The 25,427-nt window shown below is 56.6% G+C and overlaps 1 protein-coding gene and 1 long non-coding RNA gene across 2 annotated transcripts in view; one reads left to right on the top strand and one right to left on the bottom strand.

Moving 5' to 3' along the window:
- The window catches only part of KCNQ4 (potassium voltage-gated channel subfamily Q member 4), a 58,507-nt gene that overhangs the window by 27,303 nt on the left and 5,777 nt on the right, over nucleotides 1-25,427 (top strand). Inside the window, exons 2-12 of the mRNA XM_022575402.3 lie at nucleotides 4,960-5,050; nucleotides 5,708-5,834; nucleotides 6,043-6,218; nucleotides 6,861-6,986; nucleotides 7,388-7,498; nucleotides 7,690-7,785; nucleotides 10,750-10,838; nucleotides 12,577-12,738; nucleotides 19,511-19,731; nucleotides 21,451-21,550; nucleotides 23,733-23,864. Of these exons, the coding sequence (XP_022431110.2) occupies nucleotides 4,960-5,050; nucleotides 5,708-5,834; nucleotides 6,043-6,218; nucleotides 6,861-6,986; nucleotides 7,388-7,498; nucleotides 7,690-7,785; nucleotides 10,750-10,838; nucleotides 12,577-12,738; nucleotides 19,511-19,731; nucleotides 21,451-21,550; nucleotides 23,733-23,864 (1,431 nt within the window). The remainder of the gene's footprint in view (nucleotides 1-4,959; nucleotides 5,051-5,707; nucleotides 5,835-6,042; nucleotides 6,219-6,860; nucleotides 6,987-7,387; nucleotides 7,499-7,689; nucleotides 7,786-10,749; nucleotides 10,839-12,576; nucleotides 12,739-19,510; nucleotides 19,732-21,450; nucleotides 21,551-23,732; nucleotides 23,865-25,427) is intronic.
- Nucleotides 2,486-25,084, bottom strand: LOC111175663 (uncharacterized). Its single transcript, XR_004022178.2, has 3 exons — nucleotides 24,394-25,084; nucleotides 9,795-9,938; nucleotides 2,486-6,973 (listed from the first exon to the last, which is right to left on the bottom strand). It is a non-coding gene; the product is annotated as an uncharacterized LOC111175663 (long non-coding RNA).

The raw sequence follows: 25,427 nt of genomic DNA, 5'->3' as shown, positions 1-25,427 counted from the left end.
GCATTAGCATCACCAGGAACTTTGTAGAAATGCATATTCTCAGGCCCCAATTCATACTTACTGAATCAAATGCTGTAGGAGTGAGGCCCAGAAATCAGTATTTTAATAAGCCTGCCAGGTGATTCTGATGCCCGCTGTAGTTTGACAACCATGGATCCAAGCAAACCATTCACCTATATTCATCCCTAATCTCCTTGCTGCCCTCCTGAATGCGTGGGATAGTCACAGAATGGGTGAGTGGGGGAGGAAGGCTTGCAGTAAGTCTCATAATAAGCTCTAACCAGGGAGAGCCAGCCAGGCATCACCCACCCGTCCCAGCTCTGCCTGCTGGGCTGGGCAAGGGAGAACATGGGCCCCAAGTTGCAGCCAGGCATGCTGGGCAAAGATGCTCCAGTAAGCGGCTGCCAGCCTGGCCTTTCTGCTGGAGTGATTTTATTTTTTATTTATTTATTATTATTATTTTTTGCGGTACGCGGGCCTCTCACTGTTGTGGCCTCTCCCGTTGCAGAGCACAGGCTCCGGACTCGCAGCCCCAGCGGCCATGGCTCACGGGCCCAGCTGCTCCACGGCATGTGGGATCTTCCCGGACCGGGGCACGAACCCGTGTCCCCTGCATCGGCAGGCGGACTCTCAACCACTGCGCCACCAGGGAAGCCCTGGAGTGATTTTAGACGGCCCAAGCCAGCCAGCTCCTGTGTACCACCTATACTTTGTAGATGGGGAAACTGAAGCCTCAGAAGGGGCCAGAGACAATCCTTAGACAATCCTTATTTGTTGTGTGAATGAAGTCACACACTGGTTCTGGCAGACATGACCAGATCCCAGCTCAGGGCTCCTTCTCCCTGTCCCCTCCATCCCTAAGCTCCAGACATGATCTCTCTCTGCTGTCCCAAGAATGGGTGTCTGTGTGAGGACCTCTCAGGAGGGCCAAGGCAGCTTGGGCCCTAGCTCTGCCATGGATGCACTGAGTGATCTGGAGTAAGTCTGCCCCTCCCTGGGCCCATTTCCTCAACTGGAAGATGGGGATAATTATTCAGCTGCCTGGAACACAAGATGTTCTCTGACAAACTAAGTATATCTGTTCAACTGTACCGAGCATCTAACCCCCAGCCAGTGTATGAAGGCTGCAGGAGGCGAAGTTCAGGCGTTTTTTAAACAGTGTCTACCAAATAGAGCTGGTCAGGGTTGGAGACTTGCCTTCTCTTCGCTTCTCAGGAAGGCTGCTGGGGGGCCCAACGGGTCAGGGATGGATGTGCTTGGAACTTTGGGAGCCTCTGCAGTGGGTACAAACTGGGGGCTTTGGTGACATGATGTTTTGAGGTTTGTTTAAGGTGAATTTCTGCTGTTCGTTTGCTCGGTCTATGAAAAAATAAATAAAGCAGATTCAGGGGAGAGAGAGCGGGGATGGGACCATTACTTTGGAGAGGGGGTGGCTGGGGAAGGCCTCTCCAAGGAAGTGATGTTTGAACAGAGATCTGGATGAGTACGGGAGCAATAAATAGGCAGAGGAAACAGCAAAGCAAGTGCAAAGCCTGGAGATGGAAAAACTTTTGATGTGTTCCAGGAATGGCAGGAAGGTAGAATGGCTGGAGCACAATGATGGAGGGGCTGGAGAGAAGCAGATCAAGTTCAAGGGCTGGGTGGGACCGGATCTCACAGGGCCTTGCTGGACACGCTGAGGAATTTGACTGCCGCTCTCTAAGTGCCAAAGGAAATCAGAGGAGAGTTCTGTGGAGAGTCCTGGTTTCCAGCTTTGCTTTGTAGGAAAATCACACTGATTGCTTTGAAGAGGGTTCCTGTTGGGCCAGAGTGGAGGCAGGGAGACCAGTCGGGGTGAGATGATGGGGGTTAGTCCGTCCAGGGCTACATTCTGTAGTTAGAGCCAATAGAAATTGCTAAAGGACGGGATGTGGAGGGTGAGGGAAAGGAAGAGTCAAGGGTCACTCTTAGATACTTGGCCTGAGCCCCTGGATGGAAGGTGGTGCCATTCCTGAGATGGGGCAACCAGAGAGGAGAGAGATTTTAGGGCAAATTGAGAGTTTGTTTTCAGACACGTTGGGTTTGAGAGCCCCCTGGACAACCGAGAAGAGATGTTGAGCAGGCCGTTGACAGGTGAACTGGACTCGGGGAGAGGCTGCCACACCCTCACACCTGCTAAATGGCCAAGGCTGGGGGCGTCCCTGCTGGCACAGTGGTTAAGAATCCGCCTGCCAATGCAGGGGACATGGGTTCGATCCCTGGTCCAGGAAGATCCCACATGCCATGGAGCAACTAAGCCCGTACGCCACAACTACTGAGCCCATGTGCCACAACTACTGAAGCCCATGCGCCTAGAGCCCGTGCTCCGCAACTAGAGAAGCCACTGCAATGAGAAGCCTGTGCACCGCAATGAAGAGTAGCCCCCGCTCACCGCAACTAGAGAAAGCCCGCGCACAGCAACAAAGACCCAACGCAGCCAAAAATAAATAAATAAATTTATTTTAAAAAAGTGGCCAGGGCTCTTGTGGTAAAGGGGTGGGGACAGAATTTAAAGGTTTTCCCCCCCCGTTTGTATTTTTAAGGAAATGCATTTTAAAATTGATGTTAGTTTGTTATTACCCAAGCAGCACATGTTTATTCTTTAAAAATACTAAGAAATGAGCTTCCCTGGTGGCGCAGTGGTTGGGAGTCCGCCTGCCGATGCAGGGAACATGGGTTCGTGCCCCGATCCGGGAAGATCCCACATGCTGTGGAGCGGCTGGGCCCGTGAGCCATGGCTGCTGAGCCTGCGCGTCCGGAGCCTGTGCTCTGCAACGGGAGAGGCCACAACAGTGAGAGGCCCGCGTACCGCAAAAAAACCCAAAAAACTAAGAAATGAAGATAAGCAAAAAGCAAAACAAATGCCAAATCATTCTTAATTTTGCCACCCAGAGATCAGCCCTGCTGACTCTTGGTATGTGTACACAAAATATCTATATTTTAAAAGTTGGAATCACATTGCTTTAAGGTTTCATAATCTGCTTTTTTCACGTAACCTATTGTGAAGTGGACATTTTAGAGATGTGTACCTATCGACATGGAAAGAATAGTGGTGAGAAAAAAAAAATCTTGAAACACTCAGCAGGAAGCCCCAAACGTGACTCATTTGCCTGAGGTTCTGAGGTCAGCTGAGCAGTGGGATTAAAGGATTTCTGTCCAGGGCTGGGGTGAAGGCCCATCAAAATTTGGCTGCAGGCCTCCCAGAGGAGGGGGCTGGATGGAATAACCTCAGGAGTACCCTTCCGCCCCTGAGCCCTGTGTCGGTGGTGGCCCCCATTCCCGGTGGATGCAGCACTGGGTTCGCTGCGTTTGCTGTGGTTAATTATTGAACACGAGGAGCTGGTGTTCTCCCCAACCTCTCCCTGTGCCTTACGTCTTTGCTGACTCAGCTCCTGCCTGGAACTGGCAAAGGAGGCCTCCTCTTCCTCACTCATTCAACCAAAACCTTTTACTGACATCTACCACCTACATCCTCCCCCCCCGGGGCATGTGCTGGGCTGCAGCCCTATACCTGCCCTCCACGCAGGCTGGGAGCCCTGTCCAGGGAGGTGTAAGTGGGCCAGGGTGGAGCCACGCCCTTCCCATGTCCCACCCCATCCCCCCGTCAGCCCCCACTTTACGGATGCCGAGACTGGCTCAGAGAAGGTAGGTGACTTTTCCAGGGTCACACACACAGCAGGGCCGGAATTTGAACCCGGGTCTCTCTGACTTGGAGCCCATGCCCCTGCCGTGATGAAATATGAACACAAATAAAGCGCCATAGACAGTGACTTGGGAGGCGAGCACTGGGAGGGGCGTTCTGAGGGAACAGTGGGATCGGGGCATCCCAGCAGGAGCGCTGGGGTGAGGGGACCGTGAACAGCATCTCATCAGGCTCCAGTGGTGAGTCGTTTCAGGCAGAATGCAGTGTCAGCAGTCCCAGGTGGGGACACTCTGGGAACACTTTGGAGAGGCTGTAGGTCTGTGCGTTTCCGGAGAAGCCCATGCCCTCTGGAGTCTCTTCCAGGAGCAACACCCCCATCAAAAGGAGGAGTGCTTCCGGGAGGCCAGCATCGTTCCCTTTTGCCGCATCTGCAGCCTGTGCCCCACATCCTGTCTTCCCTCACATATTCACATTCTCCCTGAGTCCAGCAGCTTCTCTCCTCACGCCCTTTCCCCTCTTCCCATCCACTGGGGAGTTGGAAACCCTGGCTCTAATCTCACCCCTGTCCTGGACATCCTGGGTGACCTTGGGTGAATCCCTTTCCTCCTCTGGGCTTCAGTTTCCTCATGTGTGCAATTAGGGTTGAGGGGAGTGTCAGATGAGTTGGATTCTAAAGTTCCTTCCATTTCTAACCATCTGGTTCTGAGCCACTCAGTAGCTTTCCACTGCCCTCCGGGAAGTTCCAGGCCTCGATGGCATGGCTCCCTGCTGCCTGATTGCCCTCCCACACCCTCTCCCCCTCTGCATGTTCCCTCCCTATCTGTCTTCCTCAATCCCCTTTCCTTCCCTAGCTGTCTCAGTATTTAATTCCATAAGAACCCACGAAGGCAGAGGCAATTGTCCTCATTCTGCTGGTGAAACCATGCTTCTGCCATCTTGGAACTCATAGGGAAGGGGGGATTCCTGGGTCCCTCCCTCGGCCAGCCCAGACAGACCTACCACCCACAGCTCAGTGACCACCTCTGTGAGCGGCAGCTGCATCAAGGGCAACTGAGAGGGCTGTAAGGTGTCTGTGAGCTCAGCAGCCTCCTGGAGCTCGGGGGCTTCTCCCTTTGGTGTCCAGCACCAAGCCACAGCTCCAGGGAACTCTGATTCTTAGTCTGCTTTCCAGATTATTCTTCCCAAATGAAGCTTCCCTCCTCCTCCTCTGACTCTGACTCTGCAGCCCCCTGCCAGAGGCTCCTTGGCTGCCCTGTCCATCCAGCAGTCTAACCCTCTCCTTCATGCTGCTATTGCAGATTTTTGCTGGTCTTCAGCTGCCTGGTGCTGTCCGTGCTGTCCACTATCCAGGAGCACCAGGAAATTGCCAACGAGTGTCTCCTTATCTTGGTGAGTGCCGGAGTCTGGGTCTGAGGGAGGCTGTGTCGGGGTGGCACCTCTGGTCTGAGGGTGAAGGTGGAGTGAGGCTTCTCATACCATGGCTCAGAGAGTGGCTTGCTGTGCTGTGTTCTCTGACCTGGTGGCTGCCCCTCTCTGGGCTTCATCCCTTGCTTTATAGCAGGTGTTGGGAGAGCTCCCGCCTCTATGCCAGGGCTTATGATGGGCCCAGAGGAGAGCCACTCCTTCTCAGGATCAAAACTGCTAACACCACCCCTGGTGTGATTGGGGTTTTCCCCCTAACAGGAAGCACCTTGGAGGGTCACAGTGACAGACAACCAACCACCCCTTATGTCACCTGGTCAGGGTTACAGAGGCTGGGATGGCTGGGAGGGGGAGGGTGGGATGAGGAGAAGAAAAACCCAGACAGCTCATGGGGACAGCAAGGGAGGATAGATTTGGGCTTTCAGTCTCTTTGGAAGACATGGAAGAAGCCACTTCCTTCTGGAATCCTCCTCAGGTCCATCCAGGTGTAAGAACCTCCAGGAGAGGTGGTCTGAGGAAATCCTAGTACCCCTAACCCAGGGACTCCGGGCTGGGTGGGTGCCGTGTGACCTAGACCCCGGTCCTGAAGAGTGGGGACCAGAACTCAGGCCCCTGGTCCCACAGGAATTCGTGATGATCGTGGTGTTTGGTCTGGAGTACATCATCCGCATCTGGTCCGCGGGATGCTGCTGCCGCTACCGAGGATGGCAGGGCCGTTTCCGCTTTGCCAGAAAACCCTTCTGTGTCATCGGTAATGGGCCTACCCAGCCCCGCCTGACTCTTGACCCCCAAGCCCCAGGGTTAACACCCTGACCCCAGGACCCTGGCTGCTGACACAGACTCAACAGACCTTCCCAATCATCCCCTCGGCCCCAGGAACCCCCAACCTCGGGTCCAGGCACAGGGTAGGTTGGCTCCCCGGCGCTGGCCATGACCTCGCCCGCTCTTCGCTCCTGCAGACTTCATCGTGTTCGTGGCCTCGGTGGCCGTCATCGCCGCCGGCACGCAGGGCAACATCTTTGCCACGTCTGCGTTGCGCAGCATGCGCTTCCTGCAGATCCTGCGCATGGTGCGCATGGACCGCCGCGGCGGCACCTGGAAGCTGCTGGGCTCGGTGGTCTACGCTCACAGCAAGGTGAGGCCGGGCGTGTCCGGGGGCGCGTCCGGGGCGGAGCTGGTGCGGCAGCTGGAGGGGCGGGGCCGAGCGGAGGCGGGGCCGTGGTAGGGGAGACCAGGGACCCAGCGCGGTCGAGGCCACAGGGGCTACCTCGGGGGGCGGGGCAAGGGCGGGGTCTGGAGGGGAGGTCAGGACCAGGCCAGGAGGCGGGGCCTGAAGGGCAGGGCTTGAGAGTCTCAATTGGGAGCTTCCGGGTTTGGGGGTCTACGCTTACAGGGAAGTGGGGAGCTGGAGCGGGGTCTGAGGGTGGGGCTGGGGCGGGACAGGGTGTGGGGCGGGATGGAAGCCTGAAAGTGGGGCTTGGGGGGCGGTGCAAGATGGGCTTGTGGGCGGAGGTCTGAGCGTGGAACCTGGAGGGTCAAGTGCAGGGCCGGGGCATGCTCTGAGGTTTTGTGAGGGCCTCGCTCTTCCTTGAAGGCGGGGCAGGGTCTCCTTGAAGGGAGTTGCTGAGAAAGAAAGGCAGGCAGAGCCACCTCCAGGGACTTCCGAGAGGTGGGTACTCTTATCCCCTTTCAGAACGCCTCCCATAGGCCATTCTGGGAGCCGTCCACCTCCCCACCTGTGCCAGGTGTATGGTCTCATCCCTTGCTGACCCCACAGGAGCTGATCACCGCCTGGTACCTCGGGTTTCTGGTGCTCATCTTCGCCTCCTTCCTGGTCTATCTGGCTGAGAAGGACGCCAACTCCGACTTCTCCTCCTACGCCGACTCGCTCTGGTGGGGGACGGTGCGTGAGGGTCTGTGCAGGGCCGCCCTTCTCCCTGGGACCCTCCCCGGCCTGATCATCGTGACCCCGACCTAGGGGCCTGTCCCTGTCCTCTTGACTAAGGCTGGGACCTTCGTGACCAGCCTCTGTGTTAGTCCTCCAGTGGACCAGCATGTGACCCCATCTAGCTCCCTACATCAAGCCCTTGTGACCTGTACCCCTCTCCTCCACCAGCACGGGGGAGGGGGAGAATCCACTTATGCCTCTAACCAGCCCCCGTGACAAGTCCTTGTGACCAGTCCCTGTGGGCAACCATGGAGGCCCCCTCTCTTGTGATCAGGCTCCCACCTGCCTGTGACCCAACAAGCTCCTGTGGGTGGCCCCCGTAACCAGCCCTGCAGGTAACCTGTTTGTGTTCCCAGATTACACTGACGACCATTGGCTATGGTGACAAGACACCACACACGTGGCTGGGCAGGGTCCTGGCTGCTGGCTTCGCCTTACTAGGCGTCTCCTTCTTTGCCTTGCCTGCCGTGAGTCCCCCTCCACTTAGGATGGCCCAGCCCTGGGCGGGGGCGTCCTGGGGACAGATCCTGCTTAAGCCCCGTCCAGCATTTGCATGAGTGGTGGTGGGCACCTCAGATGGGCAGCGGTGGGGGCACCTTTGCTGCCTTTTGTTGTCCCCACCATCACCATATTCCGCGAACCATGCCTATCATCCTAGGGCATCCTTGGCTCCGGCTTTGCCCTGAAGGTGCAGGAGCAGCACAGGCAGAAGCACTTTGAGAAGCGGAGGATGCCAGCAGCCAACCTCATCCAGGTACAGGACGCCCAGGAAGCCCCTGAACTGAATTGGTGTGTCAGCTCTGTATGATGACCCTCGTGTCCCAGCTTCACAACTATGACTCCACTTTGAAGCTCAGAGAGATGTGACTTTTCTGGGGTCACCTGCCAAGTCAGGGACAGAGCTAGGACGCTGGCTAAGATTGTCAGAAATTTCTCCCTGCACCACATGCCCAGTTCAGGGCTAGCCAGAGCTGTCCCATTGACCCACTGCAACCCCAACTCTACATGGCCTGAAGTGGAGTGGAGACTGGACAAGAGGCCCTAGGTCCCTAGTGGAAACCCAGTCCTGCCACCCATCAGCTGTGCAGTCATCAGTAAGCCTGTTCTACTCCCAACACCTTAATTCACCCCACAAGTGAATGTTGTAGCTACAAACCGAGAGAAACACGTTGAAAGAAAGAAATGGTTCTCTCAAGAGCATTTTACAGGGGACCTGGCCTGATCTGACCTTAAAGGGGAACTCAGGGATGACTACAGTGGTAAACTGACACTTGAGCAGAGAGCTGGAGGATGGGTAGGAGTTAACTAGGTGAAGAGGTGAAGGGGGAAGCCTTCGAGGTAAGGGAACAGCGTGTGCAACGGTCCCGTGGTGAAAGGGAGCAGGATGTGTTTGATGAACAGGAAGGAAGCTAGTTGAGACGGGAACAGAAAGCTCAAGTGGAAGGGTTTGGATAAGTGGGCGAGGCCTGGACCTGAGGGCCAGAGAGAGGAATTTAACGTTTTCTTAAGAACAATTAGGATCCATTAACAGGTATGGAGCAGGAGGAAGGGGTGACATGATCAGATATGTGTTCTGAAAGGTGGTGAGTGGATTGGAGCGTGACCTGGGTGTGTGGAGGGAGCAGATAAGAGGCTCCGGGAACAGTCTGGCTGAGGCGGGGTGGCGGGTGACTTGGACTAGGGTAGCGACAGATGAGATGGAAGGAAATAGGCAGATGCTGCGTATTTAGGAGGTGAAATTGGTGACATCAGGAGTGAGGGAGAGGGAGATGGCAGGGTGACTGGCTTGCCTGACTGGATGGTGGATGACCCTCCTCACTGGAGGGGGACCAGACTTGGGGCATGCAGAGTCTGAGGGGCCTCTGAGCCCCCGAGGGGGGATGTTGAGGAGGCCACTGATGTAGTGGTGTGCAGCCGAGGTGAGGAATGGGCTGGGCCTTGTGTGCAGATGGTAATGAAGTGCTTGCCCAGTGGGGAGAGGACAGAAGGAGAAGAGAAGATGGTCCAGAGCTGGGCTTTAAGGAACCTCAGCACTTCGTGGCTGGGTGGTCAGAGTTGAGCCAGCCAAGGAGGCAGAGAAGGAACAGCCAGACGGGTGGGAAAAAAGCAGGAGTGTGTGGGCTCAGTTTCCCCCACTGTCTGAGGCATTCCGACGGGGCACGGGCTGAGGCAAGACTCTGATTTTTTTGTGACTCCGTGACTCAGCCTTGTGCAAGAGAAACCTCGGCGAGAAATAGTTCAGGGCACATATGCACAGCCTGCCTCGGCCGGCTCCCCAGCTGGGCATGCTCTGACCCCCCAGCCCAGGTCTGACTCAAGGCCCCCTTATCTTTCCTCCCCAGGGTGGAACCCCCCCTCCCATCTCTACTATCTCCAGCCACCAGCCCAACCTTTCCTTCTTAGCATCCCTTGGGGCACAATGGCTGCTGTTCCCTGGGAGCTGGCCTTCCGAGGGGCATCGTAGGGGCAGGCGGCTGGCACTGGCCGGGCTGAGAGACAGCTGGTATTGTGGTGCCCATAATTAATGAGACAGCTCTGGCAGCTGCTCCCCAGCCCAAGCCAGGGGCCTAGGCAAGCAGGAAGTAAAAATATTCCTGTCTTGGGAGGGTGCCTGGCCAGTGAGGTCAGCAGTGGGCCGTCCCTTAAGGACAAGAGGCACCCGAAGAAGGGTCCAGTTCTGCTTCCTCCTGCCCAGCACCTCCCAAGCCTTCTTGCCCTCGCTGATCACCCCACTCACAGTCCCTACCTGGCTCTTCTCTTTACCTGGGGGGAGAGGGACTGTCCTTCCTCTTGTCTGATCGTCATCCCTCCTGCCGCAGAGGAAACCCTGTAACTTCATGGATGCTGAGGGGTTGGTAGGTGATGCTGTTTCCTCCCCTCGTCAATCCCATGGGCAGTGACAGGCAGCTGGGAAGGAGGGGGTGGGGTTATTATTAGTAACAATGGTTTATTCAGTCAGTGTTCATTCCCCAAACATTTGCAGAGCACCCATCAGGTGCCAGAGGATACAGTGCTGACCAAGACACAGCTTACAGTCTAAGGAGAGAGAAAGACATTAATCAAATACACAATGAATAGATATTTATCAGCTGTGGTAACAGGATAACAGGAGTGTTTAAAGGGGGAACTTGGTCACTTTGTTGTAAAGCAGAAACTGGAACTTGGTCACTTTGTTATAAAGCAGAAACTAACACACCATTGTGAAGCAATTATAATCCAATAAAGATATTTTAAAAAGGGGGGGGGGAACTAGGTATTAAGTGCCTACTATGTGCCATGCACTGCGCTTGGCATTTAATATACATTTGCCCATTTAGTCCTCACAACACTCTGTTAGGTAAGTAGTATTATGTCCGTTTCACAGATGAGGAACCTGAGGCTCTGCACATTTACTTAATTTGCCCACATGAGTAGGTGGCAAAGCTGGGATTGGAAACCCACTTCTACCTGATGACAAAACCGCAGCTCTTAACTCCCACGCTCCAAGGCCTCTGGCTCTGATGCTGACTGTGCGTCACCTTGGGGCAGTCTTTTCTCTCCAGGCCTCCCTCTAGCCCTGCTGGTGGCTATGGAGTTGGAACTGGCCTCTGGCTCCGAGTACCCTTCAACTGGCCTGAGGACTGGGTTCTTTTGGGGGCAGAGGGCTGGTGGGGGGCTGAGAGGCCTCTCTGATGCCTTGTCCCCCACCGCCTCCTTCCCGTTTCTTCCACACCACCAGGCTGCATGGCGCCTGTACTCCACCGACACGAGCCGGGCCTACCTGACAGCCACTTGGTACTACTATGACAGCATCCTCCCGTCCTTCAAGTAGGTCCTACTGCAGGGGGAAGGGGAGGTGGGTGGCTGGTAGTAATGCCCCTTGGGGACAAATGGCTGGGACTCAACCCTGGTGGGAGGGCAAAGGGGTGACAGCTCCCATGGGAGCATCTGGGGCTGGCTCTGTAGATCCTATGTCACCCAGAGCCTGGAACGTCCTCTGTCCCACTCTGCTATACCAGGGAATGCGGTGACACTGGACACAGGGCATGGGGTGGAACCCTGCCCTGCTGGCTGAGCCCTGGGTCCTGGGGTGTTAGCAGGCCACATGCTCACCCAGAGTTGTTGCCACTCAGGGCAGTGGCCCAGGCAGCTCACTCCCCACGGTCTGAGTTGGGGGCAGTGTTAGCGCTCGCCAGCCTGGCGTATTGCAGCTGGGTAGAGACAGCGTGGCGTGGGCAAGAACGTGTGTGCCATGTTGGGTACAAGCACCCACCCCAGCACCCCCATGCGTAACTGATTTTACTGTCCCAGGCAGCAGCCTTAGGGCCCAGAAGTGGGTTCGCCCCACTGGCCCAGGCTGGGGTAAGACTGCACGGGGGTGGCTCCACACAGGGGGATCATTAATAGCATCACCAAGGTTCGTGTGGCCAGGTGCCTGGCCAGGCCCTGAGGCAGGAATGAAGACCTTGGAGAGCGGCTCAGTCCCGTGGGCAGGCGGGCAGTGAGCAAGGCGGGGCCAGGCTGCTGTGCTCAGCGTTTTTGCCGGTGCCTTTTTTGCCTCATTAGTTCTCCAAGAGCAGCTGTTGCGTGATCCCACTCACCCCTACACCTGGCTGCCCCCATCCCCGCTCCCTCTCAGCCCCAGGGGCCTTCCAGGGGAGGAGCAGGAGAGAAGGGGCTGGGAAGGAGGGGCTCCCAGAATTACACTGGTTCCCCCCATCTCTCCACCTGGCAGAGGCAAGCTCCCACCTTAGAGACAGGGATGCTGGTTAGATTAAAAGGAGCCATCCTTTCTAGAAGTAGTCCTAAGGACTCAAGGCCAGGCCTTGGGGAGTGGGGCAGGGGCTGGTTTGTTAGAAATATGGTGTGTGATGGGGAGGAAAGATTTGGGAAGGTGGTCTTGGGTCCTCTGGAAAGAGGAACAGAGCTTGGTTTGGAAATTCTGGGTCCACTGATCCTCCTTTTCCCTGGACCTCGGTTTCCTCATCCATACAATAGACAAAGAGGACAAAGAGAGGAGATATCCTTCTTGGGTTATAGAAACAAGAAAGCCTGAGAGTTAAGAAGAAGCTGAGCCCTCAATCTGGTCTCCAAGAGCCCAGTGGCAAGAGTGAATGCTGCAGGAGGAGGAAGCTGGGCTGCCCTATCAAGTCTCCCTCCTCAGCCTCAGTTTCCCCCTAAAATCCAGCCGGATCTGGAGGGCGAGGATTTGAGGGCTGCCGCTGGCCTCCGGGTGGGCACAGCTCCACGTCCAGGAGCTCGGCTTGCTGAGCAGAGACTGAAGTGGATTTGAGCTCCCACCTGCCCCCTTGGGAGGGTGCCCTCGAGTGGCGCCCACCCTGCACTGTCATACTTGGCACCCTTGAGGGTTTCCCAGGAGCTGAGTGTAGAGAGAGAGGGAGGAAGGCTAGTCTCCCACCCCCACCCCTGCCCACACGGGCCTGGGGTGTTTGCCGAGCACCTCCAGAGAGGCAGGGCCTGGCAAGATCTGTCAGGAGCTCAGTGCCCTTGGGTGAGGGGGCGGTGCCAGGGCCCTGCCTGCTGCTGACGGTGCCCTGTCCTGCAGAGAGCTGGCCCTCTTGTTTGAGCACGTGCAACGGGCCCGCAACGGGGGCCTACGGCCCCTGGAGGTGCGGCGGGCGCCAGTACCCGACGGAGCGCCCTCCCGTTACCCGCCCGTTGCCACCTGCCACCGGCCAGGCAGCACCTTCTTCTGCCCTGGGGAAAGGTAGGGGCCCCCCGGGGCTGCCACCTCCTCTTGCTTCTCCTCCTCCTCTTCCATTCTTTGTCTCATCCTCTCTCAGACCTGCCTCCAGCCACTATGTGGGTGTCTGGGCCTGTGCTGGGGACTCCCAGACCTTGTCATGAGGCCTGGACCCGTTGTCATCAGAGGGTCTGACAGGTACAGAACGAGGGTCTCTCTGGAGAGGCCAGAGTGGACTCATGGTTTTGTCACCTTGGGTTCCAAGGGTCTGAGTGGGGGAGATGTCCACACCATCCTTTCCCATCACCTCCTCCATTCATTCCATTGTCCTCTTTCTTTCTCTGTTTCCACGTCCCCCTCACTCTTCCATCCCTGCACTCCCATCCCTCCCGGGAAGCTGGAGAGAGGAGGAGGCCGCTGGCCACAGGTGCTTACAGCTCAGGTAATCGTGGACACCATACTGGTGTGTGAGGGCAGGGACCCCCCCATCCCCCAGCATGTTCCTCTAGAAGGGGCTTGACGCTGAACTCGCCTCTCGGGAACGAGATGCCACCTGGAAAGAGAGCTCTGTGACTAAGAACTGCTGTAGGGCCTATGTAAACTCAACCAATGACTAATGCTCTTGTCTTGTGCAAGCCTTGTCCACAGCTTTGCTAATCCCAGAGGGTCCTCCTGGGATTCTCCCACAATGTCTTTCTTCCTTATAGAGGGACATTTTGCTGTCCCTACAGTCTCTTTCCCCTTGACCTGCCTCTCCTGGAGCTTTTGCATCTTGAAAGAAGAACAAAGAAAGAACAATGCTTACCCTCACGTAAATGTTCATAAATAGTGGAATTTCAGGCATATTCGGGTAAGGGAGGCCCACTAACTCACAATATGGGAAAGCGGCTTCTCCTGTAGAGGTGTAGTTTTGAGGTCAAGGATTCAATCCCCCCTGCCACCACAATCACCCCGTTGCCTACCCATCTCTTTGTTTTGTCTCATCTTTACATATCATCCCTGAATCAGCCAGGTGGACATCTGGTCCTTGAGCCTCAGGTGTGATTCTGAGTCCCAGGCCCAGAACAAGGGAGGGGAGAAGAGGTGAGCCACTCGGGGATCAGAAGGTGAAGGTGCCCTGAAAGCCTCCGCGCCTGGCGCTGCGTGTCCTTGAGAAAGTCATCAAGCTACTCTGAGCCTCTGGGTTCTGGGCAGAAAATCAGCAGTTTTTAGGCTGATCAGGGGCTCTGGCTTTCCGGGCTAGAAGGGCCTGGGGAACAGGGAGGAGGGGGTTCTGGTGCAGAGGATGCTGGGAGCAGAATTCCTTTTCCGGTCTCAGTGAGGGCACTTCTGGCCAGGGGCTGAACAGGAAGTGGGTAGAGAGGGAGAGCCCCTCCAGGTCTCTGGGAGGAAGGGAAGCATGATTGGCCAGGGTAGGCTGGGAGTTCACTGGAAGAGGGTCCACGGTGCAGCCCCACTTGTATCCTTTGTCACTATCTGAATGTCCTACAGTGTTATCCCCACACCCACCCAACCACAGCTGACAGGTAGAAACTCAGAAGTTTTGGCATTTGAGCACCGCGGCCCACGGCCTGCGCCAGGGCTCTCTGTAGCTTCAGTTCGCTCTCGTCTCACTCTGCCTGAGTAGGAAGACACTGAAAATGGAGATTATCCTGGACTCCAGTACTGGTACCACCCCCCACAGCTGCTCTGGGTCTCTGGCCCCCCGAGGCCTAGGAGCAGATGACTGCCGAGAGCTCGGCCATCACTGACTTCCAGCCTGTGTCTGTCTGCCCTGCAGTGTCTGTGTGGCTGGGGCTTATGGTGCTGGTGGTGGAGTGTCCCTTCTTCCCAGGGATGCCAGGGGGCTGAGCTGGGATTTCTAGGAGATCAGGCACCAGCCTCAGGCCAAATGGCCATATCCTTAATCTTGGCTCTCTGGGCCCTGTGGGGTGGGTGCCCAAGACAGGACCCCCTCCCCCAACACACACACACCCCGGTTGGCCACACCTTTAGTGGTGCTTGTGGGTGGATCCAGGCTGAGTACGTTCCCAGGGCTACACGGAGCAGGACTTCCTGAGGGGTGGCATTGCAGGGCCAGCACCTCTCTCTGTGGGTTTTGTGATGAGGTGCTAAGACAGTGGTTCTCAAAGCATGGTCCACTGACTCCCTGCGTCTGCATCCCATGGGACATTTGTTCAAAATGCAGAGATACTGGACCTCTCCCCAAGCCCACGGAATGAGCATTTCTGGAGAAGAGGCACAGAGTTCTGCATATTTAACGTGCTCCCCATGAGATCCTTATGCAAAGCTGGAGAACCTCTGCATTCTGGCATGTGGGCTGGAGGATGATTTGAGCTGGGGGGTCCTTCTCTCCCACCAGCCACGGGAAGCCAGCCCCATCCTGGCAGCTCCCCATGCTCTGCCCACCTGACTCCTTCCCACTAACCTCTGTCTGTGTCTTGTTCTCAACTTTCCAGCCAGATGTTTAGTAATAAACGGAGTTTCTTTCGGATCCACGCCAGCTGGAGACCGAGGTACCCCCTCGCCTTCTCCTGTTCCCGTTCCTCCTTGCCCCACCCAGTTCTGGGGCTGGAGAGGCGGACAGGATGGGCCAGAGACAAGGTGCATGTGCCTGCCGCCTGCCATCTGCCTTGGGGCCCTGATGAGCCCCTCGCCTTCCTGGGGATGCCTCTGCCAGGTCTGGTGCCCAGTCTGCCAGGTCTGGTGCCCAGTCTGCCAGGAGGGACACGTACAGGAGCCTTGGGATGAGCTCTGGCTGTGCCGCTGACCCCCCTGCGTGATCTTGGCCAAATTGCTTCCCTTCTCTGGACCTCAGTTTCCCATCTATGGAATGGGCAGATTGAACTAGAGGCTCTCTGAGGGTCCTTCCCACTCTGACCTTTGCCGGGCCTTTAGCTTCCTGGCTCCCCGCTGACCACCTAGATCCTAGCAGATGCCTGAAGGAGCTGGGATTGGCACCTCCTTCGCTAACTCCAGAGCCCAGTTCTTTAGCTGCCTCATTTAGCCACTACATCCCTTGGTACCTGCCCTGTGCCAGGCCCTGCACTAGGAACACAATGATGAATAAAACATTGTGCCTAGAGAGTTGCAAAGAGTAACTGCTCTTCGGTGTGATGAGCACAACTAAAGGCAGAAGCAGGGGGCCTGTGGAGCTTGGGTCAGGCATTTCACCCGGAGAAGGCCCCCAAAGGAGTGGGTGTGAGGGAGGGCCTTCCAGGCCAAGGAAGCGACGCGCACCAAGGGGAGGGGGTGAGAGAGAGCGCGGCTTTGGCAAAGAACAGGCAGCCCAGCGTGGAGGTCGGGAGCCGAGGCTGGGTCATGAAGAAGCCAAGGGCCCCGTTGGCACTGTTGGCACTGCCTGGCAGCTTGGGCTTACAGAGTCCTGGGTTTCCCAAAGTGCCTCAGGAGCCTTGTGGATCAGGGGACCCATGAGGAGGAGATGGGTGACGGAGCTCCTGGCTGCTCTACCAAGAAGCAGTGTTTCTTAGAAACATGGGTCCTGGATCTGAGCCTGGCTAGGGGACCTCGGGCATAAGCCCTCTGTGCCTCCATTTCCTCCCATGTAAAATGTGGACGATCGTAGGGTCTGCTTCCGTTCAAACTGTGCCTGGCTCAGAGGAAGTGCTATATAAATGTCGGCCTCATGCAGTTTGGTATGTTATGATATGAGCTTGGAAACCATGGCTGTAGGACACGGGCACATGCTGGAGGATAAAGCCGAGGAGTCTCTGGGTCAGATCTGCCCCTTTGCAAGATTCCTTGGGATGTGTGGGTGTGGTAGGCAGGAAGGGCGAGGCCAGGGTGGAGAGGCCAGCCATGTGGTGTTTCCCAGTCCTGAAGAGAGGGGCTGTATGCAGCACCAGTAGGGGTAGGCTGCCTCCCGCCACGCCTCCACCGCCGAGCTTGGCCTTCGGCAGGCAGATGGAGTCCTTAAAGAAATCCCTGTGGGAGTGAGCACAGGGGTTGGGTCCAGCAGAGCAGTCAGAGGGCAGCCAGTGCCCCGAGCTTACCCTCTCACACGGGGAAGCCCCAGTCAAGCCCACACATCTGTCCCCCAGACACCAACAGACGCTGCAATCAGTTTCTCACTGGCGCCATTGATGTCTTGGGTCAGAAAATTCTTTATTGTTGGGAGCTGTCACATGCATTGTTCAGCATGTTTAGCTGCATTCCTGGCCTCTACCTGGATGCTAGGAGCACCCCCCAGAGTGACGACCAAAAATGTCTCCAGCCAAATGTCCCCTGGTGAGCAAAACAGCCCCCACCTGAGCATCACTGCCCGAGACCCTATCCTGGCGGCTTGCCCCAGGGAAAGAACATAGTCTCTGCAGTCACAGAAAACTGGGTTCCAGGCCTCGTTCCATCCAGAGGAGCTCTATGACCTGGAAGCCGAGTCACCCCCTTCCATATCTGTAAAATAGGGGTCGTAACACTGGAGCCCGCCATCTGAAGTGGCTGAGAGCTGAAAAGGCTCAGGCAGTCAGAGTGGACCTTGTGTGTTCTGAGGAGCCAGGGAGGGAAGGAGCTCTTTCGATGTCCACTGTGTGCCAGGTTTCTTTCCATTTTCTTTGAGCTTTTAGGCTTCAAAGAGGCTGACATGAGCCGTTTTCTGGGCACTGCCCAAGGAGCTGGAATCCAGGGCCGCCCCTGGGAAAACAGTGCCTTGTTACCTTGAAGAGGAGTCCAGGGTCTCTGGCTGGCTGGAAGGTTACAGAACCCCACAAACCACGCTGGAAGCTCCTTCAACCATCACAGAATCAGAGCTGGAGAGGGACCTTTCAAGACCTCTAGGGCAAGCCCCCACCCCCTTCCTTTATCAGTCCTGCTGAGTGCAAACTCAGTCTTGCACACTTCTCGTGACAGGGAGGTCACCCCCTTCCCCCAGAACACCATTGGAGTGATGTGCCGGTCACAGAGGTCCAGAGTTCTGGGCCCTTGGCTGAGTGTCAGGGCCTTCTCCGCCCCCCTCTCTTCCTCTGCCCCTTGGAAGAGTGGAGGACAGAAGGAGGGGCTGCACGGATGGGGTTGGGGGGTGCTTGCCAGCATGAAGAGAGCCTGAAGTAACAGCTCGGCGGAGGAAAGTTTGGGAGAGCCAACCTCAAACTTTGGTTGGAATCTTTGGGATGTGCTGAGGGGGTCCTGGGCCAGCAAACAGCATGCTGGATTGCAGGGGCCGCCCTGTCCTCATATCTTCAGGGCTCGCATCCTTGACCTGTAACCTCTCCCCTCCGGGCAGAGGTTCCTACCCCTAAGGATGGCCCTACATCCCAGTTGCCTTCCTGAAGGCACCTGCTGAAGGTGCCCCTGGTTTCGAGGTCTCCCTCACCTCAGCACCTCGGCTCTATACTCTGTCCCCCATGCCCTGGGCATGGAGGACCATAGCTCCCACTCTGCCCTGAAACCAGAGTCTGTCCTCTCAACCCTGGATCTGAAAGTCCCAGAGACTAGGTGACACAGTGTCCTCCCCCAGCCCCGGGCCCATCTCAGAACTCCTCCCAGACTGGCTGGTGCTCTCCTGAGCCAGGGCCCTGGACATCTGGGGTGGAAGGGCCCCAAAGGGTCTGAAGGGGGCCCTTCAAGTGGCAAGCCACAGCAGGGAGGCAGTGGTGATACCACAGGCCATGGGATGGGGATGTTTGCAGAGGTCCTATTCAGACAGCGACAACGTGGTCCTTGAACCTCTTGGACACAGAGTTACCCTACCAGGTACTGGTTAAGCAGGGCCTGTCGCGGGGAACCTGAGGCCTCCCCTCACCTGTCTTCCTCCAAGATTTGGGGAATGGGTGAGGAGTTCGGGTGCGGGAAGGGAAGTCTGAGTACACACACAGATACACACGTGTGTTCACACGTACACGGAGATGTAGATGCTGTTGAACTGCAGACTCAGGAGGCTGGGGGAGTCACATAAGCAGGACGTCAGTCTGGGTGGGCAGAGCTCAGGCAGGGGAGACCACAGAAGAACAGGTTATAGACCTTCACTGGGAGGAGGGGCACCAGGCATGGCCTGGGCATACTTGTGGGCCCATGCTGGGCCAAGAGCCCCAGCAGGCCAGTGCACTGCACACCTCCAAGGGCACCATTCTCACTGAAGTCTGAGTGATGGAGACTTTGGAATTTTGCAGTGCACTGCCTGTACAACTGTACCATGTCCTAAAGCCCTGACCTGACCAGTGTGGGGTCAGATAGCTCCAGCGGTGGGCAAAGGAGGAAAATATAAATTGACACGTGTATACACATGCCGACGTAGGTACACACACTGGCACCTGTGTGCATGCAAGCACACACCCTACACATGCACATGCCCTCAACTCCACGCAGCCCGCCCCTGTGTACAGGGAGGAGCTGGGGGCCTAACTCAGTGTGCGTGGCCAGGTGAGCTTCTCCATCCCTCAGCAGCCTGTCTGTCCCCAGAGGGGTCACCACCTCCACCCACCCACCTGCCTGGGCCAGGCCCAGCTCCCCAGTCCCCCTGTCTGTCTCTGACTCCCTTCTTGGGTTTCTGTCACTCTTTCCACTCTGACATCTGTCTCCTGTGCACCCCTTATCTGTCTGGGCAACAAGGGGTGGGAGGTCGGAGTGGGGAGGGGAGCTGTTCAGACTGACCCTGGATCAGCTTCTCATAGGAGTCAGGGCCCCCCTCACCACACCCTTGTCCCATCCCAGGAAGTCTCCCCTTGGTGGAGAATCAGCCCCAGTAGCTGCCCCCAAGCCCTAAGTCAGCAGTGTCCCCACTCGCACTGGCCCCCAGCTCCGGCTAACTTGGCTCTCTCCCCCACCCGACCTGCTGTGCCAGCAGGCGGATGGGTATCAAAGACCGCATCCGCATGGGCAGCTCCCAGCGACGGACAGGCCCCTCCAAGCAGCACCTAGCACCTCCACCGATGCCCACTTCCCCGAGCAGTGAGCAGGAGGGGGAGGCCAGCAGCCCCACCAAGGTGCAGAAGAGCTGGAGCTTCAACGACCGCACCCGCTTCCGGGCCTCGCTGAGACTCAAACCCCGTGCCTCCACTGAGGGTGAGCCCCTGCGGGTCTGGGGCCAGGACCTGCTGAGGGTGGCAGGGCGGACACAGAGTCTGGGCTGGGGGTGGAAATAACTCGGTTCTAGCCCCAGCTTTGCAGCAGGTTGACTATCTTTGGGCACCAGTCTTCTGGTCTGTAAAATGGGCATCATAATACCTGCTTTGCTGATGCTCCAGACTGAGAATCAGAGGAGAATGTAGAGGTGGCATTTGGTAGTGGTTAGGAGCACAGACTTTAGAGCCAGGCTGCCTGGGTTTGAATCCTGGCTTTGTCACTTATCTCGGGCAGGTAACCTGATCTCCCTGGGCCTCATTTTGCACATCTATAAAATGGGGACAAGAAGCATATCTACTTCATAGGTTTGTTGTGAGGATTAAATGAGATTATCCACAGTAGGTGAACAGAAGAGTTCTGGAATATAGTAAGTGCCCAACAAAAGCTAGAAGTATTATAAACATGCTCTGGAAGGAGCAGGATGCCATCCTTGCTGAACTGAGCCCTGACTGTTGGGGGCTGGATTATCTCATTTACTTCTCTCAACAACCCTGGGAAGTAGGGTCTGTCTCTATCCCCATTTTATGGATGTGGAGACTGAGCTCTCTCAGCTAGTGAGTGGTAGAGCTGGTATCCCCAGCCACGTCTGTCCAGCTCCATGGCCCACACTCCCCACCCTGGCCCTCTTTGCCAGCCCAGCCTGGGGATGTGAGGCTGTGAACCTGGTGGGGTTGCTTTTAACTGGTTAGAGAGGTCACTTTTTTGAGTTCGAGCTCTGCTCCTGACTTGCACTGTGACCTAGGTAGGATACTGCCCCTTTCTGTGCCTCGGTGTCTTCTTCTGGAAAACAAGAGGGTTGGACCAAGTCCCCTGGAAGACTTCTCCCAGCTTTGACCTGCTTCAGGGCCCTGGGTGGGAAAAGGAGTTGGGGGGGTAGACAAGGATGGAGGTTGGGGACGGGAACCTCGGAGGGAGGGGACCCAGCCATGCTGCCTCTGTCCGTGCTGTATCAGCCCCCAACATGCTGCTGGCTGACCACTCAGACAGCCCTTTCCTGGAAAGTTACAGAACCCCACAAACCAGTCTTTGGGAGGTGCTGGAAGTCTGGGCATGGCTGGTGCCCGGGGCCTCCTCTTCCCTGCCAAGAAGCTGCCTGGCCTCCTGCCCCTCCTGCCCCTGTGAGGCCAGGATAGCATTACCTGTCTGTGCAGTGCAGGGCACCAGCCTCGGAGAAGCTGTTTCTCTCATGGGGGCGGGAGGGAGAATGACTTGGTTTAGAGGCCTCGTCAGTAGCAGAGCTGGGGGGTGGGACCCAGTCCCTTGATTCGCTCCTGGCTGAAGGACGAGGCTGTGTGCGCAATTATGTGCAGAAGCCTCAAGCCCCTTGTCTTTGGCGCTCACTGGCCTGCGTGGTGGGACTTCCTCTAGGGCTGTGTGCAGTTTACCCCGGGCCAGACCAGATGTGCCCTAAAGCAGCTCCTGCGCACCAGCCACCAGGGAGATGTTTACACAGGGCAGATGGGCATGCAGCAAACTGAGGTTTTCACTCTGGGCAGGACAGCCAGGGGGGCAGGAACCTGGTCTGCTCTGTGCCCCCAGGAAGGTTCTGGGCCCTTCCTGAGGCTCTGTCTCCCTCTCCGTACCTCTAAGGGTGGTGGTAGGGGTTGGGAATGGCCCCTTCTGCTGCCACCACCTGTCCCCCTGCCCCCGACTTTTCAGAGGGCCCCTCAGAGGAAGTGGCAGAGGAGAAGAGCTACCAGTGTGAACTCACAGTGGACGATGTCATGCCCGCCGTGAAGACGGTCATCCGCTCTGTCAGGTGAGACTGAGGCTGGAGGTGGGCCACCCACTGCTGCTCCCCATCTGGGGCCTGCCCTCATGGCCAGGCCTGGCCTAGCATCCAGCACGCCAGCTGCCGCCTGCCTGGTACCCTCAGTGGAAGGCGGGTGGGGTGGAGAGGCGGCATATGGCTCCCAGCAGGGTTTGCGCAGACTCATCGTGTCTGGAGGGCTGGCCGGGTGGGGCGGTGGGCACCGCTGCCCATCATGGTCCCTCTGCTCACACCTGCGGTGTCCTCTCTGCTTCTCTCCCCTTCCTCTCTCTTACTTTATGTCAGGCTCTCTTCTCTTTATTTCTCTCTCCCTAGCTGGTATCGGCATCTGCCTGTTTCTCCCTGGGTCTCTGTCTTACAGGCAGTTTTGCTCCACCTCTGTGTCTCAGTCTCATCCTCCTCTTGCCTCTGTGACTCAGACTTACTGTCTCTCCTTGGGTGTCTTGACCTCTGCCTGTCTGTCTTCCCCAGGACTTCCTCCAGAGCAGTATTTTTCAAACCACAGGTCACAACAGTTTGAAGTGAAATCAATTTAGTGGGCCATGGTCAACATTAAAAAAAAAAGAATAGAAAGTATCAGAGTGCATCCCTCATAGTAAGAATAAAAGTGTTGATGAAACTTGTTTCAGTTGTGTGTGTGCGTGTGTGTGTGTGTGTGTGTGTGCGTGTGTGTGTGTATACTAGCTTCTGTAAACTGTATTTCTTATGGTGGGTCTTGGTCAAAAAGTTTGAAGGCCCTGCCCTACTGGCTTTACTGGCTGTCTCCCTCAACAATTCAGGGGGGGCCAGAGTCTCCTGAGCCCTGTAGCCATCCAGCCAGGGATCTGGCCCCAAGCTCCTTGGAATGGAGTTCTGGTCTAGTCTCTGTCTCCACCCTGCCGCTCCAGCTTCACCCCTAGGCCTTCTAGACTCACCCCCTCTCCTCCCTGCCTCATGCACCTGCCTAACCCTTTTAAATCAGAGTCAGCTGGGCACCCTCCTCCCAGAGAGTCTGAGGCCTCTCCCCACCTGCTTTTTTACACATCCTGTCTCTCCCCTCCAAGTGCCCAGCTTCTGGAACACAACGCCTGAGCTGCCCCCTGGCTAAGGTCAGCTCTCCTTGACGCCTCACACGCAGCATGCCCCAATCCTGTTCCTCCTCCCATGTCCCCATGTCAGGCAGTGCCACCGCCATCCACCCGGTGCCCAAGCCATGGGAGTCATGCTGGACTCAGACTCAGAAGCCTTTCGGTCCTCTCTCCGGCACTGCTCAGGGCTGTCCTGTGTCTCCACCCCACTGCCCTCTCCCAGCTCTTCCCCTGCAGTGGGTCTTCCCACCCGGGACTCTGCCCATCCGGGGCATCCTCCACACAGGCCTGCAGAGGACGGTTATGCTGAAGCAGAGGAAGCCACACGGCCGTCCCCACTGCCCCGACCTCCCAGGGCCCAGTCGCTGCCGGGGATTCAGAGCTCTTCAGAGTACCCCCCTCAGCCCCGCCACACATACACACACCTCCCCTGCCTCCCATGGATTCACCCTTTTCCTTCACATCCTGTTCCAGCTGCTCTGAACTGACTCTCACTCACACATCTCCTTGCCTGTCCGTGTCCAGAAAGCCTCCCTTCATTCCCCACCTCTTGCCCTGGGACTGCAGAGTATCACTCTGAAGACTTGTCCCCTGACCTCCCCACCCGAGCTCTCCCTTCTCATGGTCCGCCGTCTTCTTTCTCCATTCCTTGACATGACCCTTGTCACCCCATAATTGTCTGTGTCCTCTCCGTCTCCCACCCCAGACCAGTGTTCCTGAGGCCAGGGATTGGATCTGGTGCCCTTTTGGGTGCCCAGGGTCCAGCACAGCAGTGCTAACAGGCATATGCAAAAATGTCTTCCCCTAAGCTGTCAGCAGCAACAGTGTTCACAGATGCCTACCTTGTGTCCCACCCAGCAGAGAGAAACCAGGCCCAGTCCCTGCCCTCCCAGCTGACTGAAGATACAGGCACATTAAAGAATACCAAACAAACTTAGGGGGCCAGGGCAGGGGCGCGGTGGGTATGTAGGCAGGCTGGACACCCAGCAGTGGCTGTTTGCGGTGGCCCAAGCAGGAGCTGCCCTCGTGCCGGACAAGGTAGCAAAGGACGGAGAGGGGGCTGGAAAAGAATCCCTGTCCTCTGAGACCCCCTCCCCCGACAGGATCCTGAAGTTCCTGGTAGCCAAAAGGAAATTCAAGGAGACGCTACGACCATACGACGTGAAGGACGTCATCGAGCAGTACTCAGCAGGGCACCTGGACATGCTGGGCCGGATCAAGAGTCTGCAGGCCCGGTGGGTGAGCCGGCCTCCGAAGGGGGAGGGGGGCAGGGCGGCCGCGGCACCGACCCCCGCACGAGGTCCGCTGGAGCCTCTCTGCCGGCGCCCGAACGGAGCCCCGAGCGCCCCCTAGGCGCCGCTGCGGGAGCTGGAGTTTCTGGCCTGCAGCGCTCTGCAGCCAGAGCCCGCACCTGTTGTTGAACCTGAAGAAACGCCAAGCCGCAGGTCCTCCCTGCGAACCCTACTGACCTGCTTGCCTCGGGAACGTCTTTAGATGACTGTTTTCTCGTCCTGAAGTAACAGGCTTAAGATAATCAGTGACTTCCCATCTCCTAAGGGAATAGGCAAATTGTCCTCAACGCTGCTCACCTCTTGCCTCTGGAATCCTCCAGCACCTCTTCTCTCCACCCAGCGTATAGGTAGATTCTCACGTCAAGACCCCAGTCACCTACAACTCACCCTTTTCCTCTTGTGGCTTGCATTCTCACTGCCCATTCATTTGTTCTCTCAAGAAATAGTTATTGGGTATTTATTTGTTACTTACCAGACAGTGGGGATGCGGTAGAAAGCACATGGCTCCTCCCTCATGGAGCTCTCATGCCAGCTGAAGGAGAAGAGACGATAGTAAGTGAAACTAGACTATGTCAGATGGTGATAAAGGCTAAGGAGGAAAATAAGGGTTAGGGTGTTGGGATTTGTGAGTTTTAAATAGGCGAGAAGGTGACATTTGAGAAAAAAAAAAAATTGAAGGTGAGGCAAACAGTCCCATGGTTGTTGTTTAAATAGTTTCCAGAGGGAACAGCAGGTGCAAAGGGTTTGAGATGGGCAGGTGCCTGGGGTGATGATTTAGGAACAGCAAGCAGGCCAGTGCGCCTGTCCTGGCGTGAGGGAAGCAGGAGATGAGGTTAGAAAGCTAACGGCACTTAGACTATATAAAGCCCTGTAGGCCACTGCAAAGATGTTGGCGTTCATCAGAGTAAGATGCAAGCATTGGAGGGCCTTGAGCAAAGGACTGATGAAATCTGAGGTATATTTTAAAAGGATCACCCTGGATGCTGTGTTGAGAATGGCCTATAAGGGGCTAGGGTGGAAGCAGGGAGACCAGTGAGGGAGCTACTTCAGACATCCAGGCAAGAGATGCTGGGGACTTGGACCAGGTGGCAGCAGTTGAGGTGGGGAGAAATGGTCATATTCTCGATATATTTTGAAGGTAGAGCCGACAGGGTTTTTGGAAGGAGTGTAAGAGAAAAAAAGAGAGAGAGAGGGAGAGAATCAAGGATAAAGCTAAGGTTTTGGCTTGAGCAAGAGGAAAAAAGTTGCTGTTTATTGACATGCGGGAGGTCAATGAGTGGAGCAAGTTTTGTTTGTTTGTTTGTTTGTTTGCGGTACGCGGGCCTCTCCCGTTGCGGAGCACAGGCTCCGGACGCGCAGGCTTAGCGGCCATGGCTCACGGGCCTAGCCGCTCCGCGGCATGTGGGATCTTCCCGGACCGGGGCACGAACCCATGTCCCCTGCATTGGCAGGTGGCCTCTCAACTACTGCGTCACCAGGGAAGCCCGAGTGGAGCAAGTTTTGATC

This window comes from Delphinapterus leucas, chromosome 1, assembly GCF_059928025.1.
Source record: "Delphinapterus leucas isolate spDelLeu-1000000601 "Yukka" chromosome 1, BTC_Dleu_Yukka2, whole genome shotgun sequence".
In the NCBI taxonomy this organism is placed as follows: Eukaryota; Metazoa; Chordata; class Mammalia; order Artiodactyla; family Monodontidae; genus Delphinapterus; species Delphinapterus leucas.
This window is presented reverse-complemented; position numbering and strand designations above follow the sequence as displayed.